This window comes from Octopus sinensis, unplaced genomic scaffold (assembly GCF_006345805.1).
Source record: "Octopus sinensis unplaced genomic scaffold, ASM634580v1 Contig19113, whole genome shotgun sequence".
In the NCBI taxonomy this organism is placed as follows: domain Eukaryota; kingdom Metazoa; phylum Mollusca; class Cephalopoda; order Octopoda; family Octopodidae; genus Octopus; species Octopus sinensis.
In genome coordinates, this window is record NW_021836179.1 from 18,494 (window position 1) to 22,090 (window position 3,597).

At 36.0% G+C, this 3,597-nt stretch overlaps 1 protein-coding gene across 1 annotated transcript; it reads left to right on the plus strand.

Annotated features, from left to right (window-relative positions):
- The first annotated feature begins 372 nt into the window (after positions 1 to 372).
- On the plus strand, positions 373 to 3,330 carry LOC115232004 (zinc finger protein 239-like). Its single transcript, XM_036500195.1, has 4 exons — positions 373 to 1,127; positions 1,782 to 2,884; positions 3,053 to 3,258; positions 3,320 to 3,330. Exons 2-4 carry the CDS (start codon positions 2,163 to 2,165, stop codon positions 3,328 to 3,330), a joined length of 939 nt encoding a protein of 312 aa, XP_036356088.1. The 5' UTR covers positions 373 to 1,127; positions 1,782 to 2,162.
- The last annotated feature ends 267 nt before the right edge of the window (positions 3,331 to 3,597 follow it).

A 3,597-nucleotide genomic window follows, 5' to 3' on the forward strand; every position in this document is an offset into this window, starting at 1 on the left:
TATATCGACCCCAGTGCGTAACTGGTACTTATTTAATCGACCTGACATACATAACAGTCAAATACCTATCACCCCTCCACACCCTGACACAGAGTTATACTTCTTTACTACCCAAAAGGGGCTAAACACAGAGGGGACAAACAAGGACAGACAAAGGGATTAAGTCGATTATATCGACCCCAGTGCGTAAATTCCATTCCAAAATATATTTTAGTTAAGTCTCTTGCTAGTTTCAGGGAAGTTACGACCAAAGAAATTAAGAGACTTGTACATGCATAATACATATCGGTACTACTAGCAAAGACCGGACCCGGTGCGCGAGGTCGCGCGTCCGCGCAAGCTAGTCGTAAATAGTCGATCCTACAACGACTTGAGCGTATGCAAATGAGTTGACTTTACATATAATTGAGTATCCAGGGATTCCTAGAAGCAGAATAAGAGGTCTGCCTACTGTGTATATAGATAAATATGTATTTATATCTTACCTGTTACGATATACAAATCAGTATTTGGTGTGGAAATAGATTTGATTTCACCAAAACTCCGTCAAAAGGAGAGCAAAACGAATTATTTGTCTTCTTTGCCATCGACAAAGCTTGCAGCGGAAGCGGAAGTCCATATCGTCAGGGGAAAGAATTGCAGTTCTACCAAGACTAGAATTGTTACCATTTCGCTTTGAGAAACGAATTTTCATAATTATTATGGATTACCAAGTGATTTAATGGTGTTGTGATTTATTTCTTTACGGGAATAATTATCAACAGCTTCTACACGTGCTTCTAATTAAGACGAATCTAATTATATCAGATGTAGTAATACCTCGTGTTCAGGTGAACGTTGATCTCTATGAATAACACGAAGCGACTTACATGATTTGTGATTTAATATTTCTCTTGATCACAGCTTTAGTTGGTTGATCCCTATTTTACAGGAAAGGGGGCAAAAAGCTTTGAATCGAGGAACTTTGCTCGCCCTTCTTCATATTTCATTTGTACCTTAGATCGAAAGCACGAATTGTTTGTATGCCCCTTTGTAGCAAATATTGTGCGCATTTCTACTATCCATGGTGGGAAAAACAAAGTGGATTTCAAGAAAGGATCCTGGTCAGATCAACAAGTATTCTAATGGTAAGTGAAAAAATATATCTACATAGCATTTGTTGTACACTTGTTAACGGAGGTGTGTGATATCTAAGACAAGAAACTGAACCATAGGAGGTTAGTCTATATCTACAGACATTTGTCAGCTTTTTAAGTATTCCTGAAGACAAGCAGGAAGACCTCCCTCACAACGGCTTTCCTTTTGGTAAACGATATTTCCCCTTTTGACACCCGATTTGTGTAATTTTCTTTTGAGTCCTTTAATCGTTAATAATGTATATTTTGCCAGTAAATTTAGGGCATAACTACAGAAATGCGGGATCCTTTCGGTTTGGGGAGTTACCAAAATTGAAATTGCAAAAATGTTTATATCATTGTTCTGTGACCCTAACCACATCTTTTCAAGGAGTTCTCAAAAATGAAGCCCCCAAAAATCAAAATATTATTCCCCGCCTAACCTGAACTCATCATATATATATATATATAGATAGATAGATAGAGATATGTATATATGTGCGTGCATGAGTAATGTTACACAATGTTAAAGAGTAGTTGTAGTTTACAAATTCTTACATTTCACCCAATGTTATATGATGTCATTTGTTAATTAATAAAGAAATATTGTAACATTTCTCTTTTGATCTCTCCTCTCTATCTAATTCTGTTTCTTTATTATTTCAGATTTACGGATGACATTGGCATCAAAGAAATGTTCTTTTATAATGAATACAATTTCAACATTTTTCATCTTTTAAAGTCTTGAGGAAAAGTTTACACAGAACGCATCTAAGCCTATTTCTATAAATCTTAGGTAGAAATTCAATGAAATGTTTGCTCTGAACTGAGATTAATAGCAACATTTTTCTATTTCATTAGCTGATGCTTTGCATTCTCATTACTCTTTGATGACTTTCTAAATTTATAGCATCTTTAGATATCAGTGAAGTTTGCAGTGGAAATGTTTGTAAGGAATAAACTATAAAAAGAAGGATAAAGATAGGAGTAAAAGTTTAATGTGGTGAGAAAGGCCAAGGATTGGATCTATTTTGATTCCTCAGAGAAATGCTGAAAAATATGCGAAAATCATTGTATCATTATGATATCTTTGATAAATCAGCCTCAAGAAGTGATGACTTAGAAAGACACAAGCGTACTCACACAGGAGAAGAACCGCTTGACTGTGATATCTGTGGTAAATTATTCACTACAAGCAGTACTCTAACTACACACAGACACATTCACACAGGTGATAAATTGTTTCCCTGTGATGTCTGTGGTAAATTATTCACTGCAAGTAGTGCCTTAATTATACACAAATGTGTTCATACAGGAGATAAACCGTATCCCTGTGATATCTGTGGTAAATCATTCACTACAATTAGTAGTGTGACTAGACACAGACGTATTCACACAGGAGAGAAACCATTTCACTGTAATATCTGTGGTAAAACATTTTCTGACGGAAGTGCCTTAATTGTACACAAACGTGTTCATACAGGAGAGACACCATTTCACTGTAATATCTGTGGTAAATCATTCTCTGACAGAAGTGCCTTCATTGTACACAAACGTGTTCATACAGGAGAGAAACCATATCATTGTTATATTTGTGGTAAATCTTTCACTCAGAGCACTTGCTTAGCTAAACACCGATGTTTTTATACAAGAGAGAAGCTATTTCATTGTGATACATGTGGCAAATCATTCTCTAGGAGCAATAACCTAACTAGCCACAGACATATTCATACAGGAGAGAAGCCATTTCATTGTGATGTCTGTGGTAAATCATTCTCTACAAGTGGTAACCTGTCTACACACAAACGCATTCACACAGGCGAAAATCTATTTCCGTGTGATATCTGTGGTAAATCATTCCCTCAAAGCAATCACTTAACTAGACACATACGTATTCATACAGGTGAGAAACCATATGAGTGTGATGTCTGTGGGAAATCATTCTCTGAAAGAAGTACCTTAATTAGTCACAAACGTAATCACACAGGAGATAAGCCATTTCCGTGTGATATCTGTGGTAAATCATTCCCTACAAACAGTCATTTAACTAAACACAGACGTATTCACACAGGAGAGAAACCATTTCAATGTGATATCTGTGGTAAATCATTTTCTAGAAACTGTGCTTTAACTTCTCACAAACGTGTTCATACAGGAGAGAAACCATTTCAATGTGATATCTGTGGTAAATCATTCTCTGAAAGTACTACATTAATGAAACACGGACGTATTCACACAGGAGAGAAGCCATTTCACTGTGATATCTGTGGTAAATCATTCTCTCAAAATTGTCATTTAACTTCTCACAAACGTATTCATACAGGTGAGAGGCCATTTTGCTGTGATTTCTGTGGTAAGTCATTCTCTGACAGAAGTGCATTAATTATACATAAACGTGTTCATACAGGAGAGAAACCATATCACTGTGATGTCTGCAGTAAATCATTCTCTGAAAGTGCTACATTAAATAAACACAGGTGTA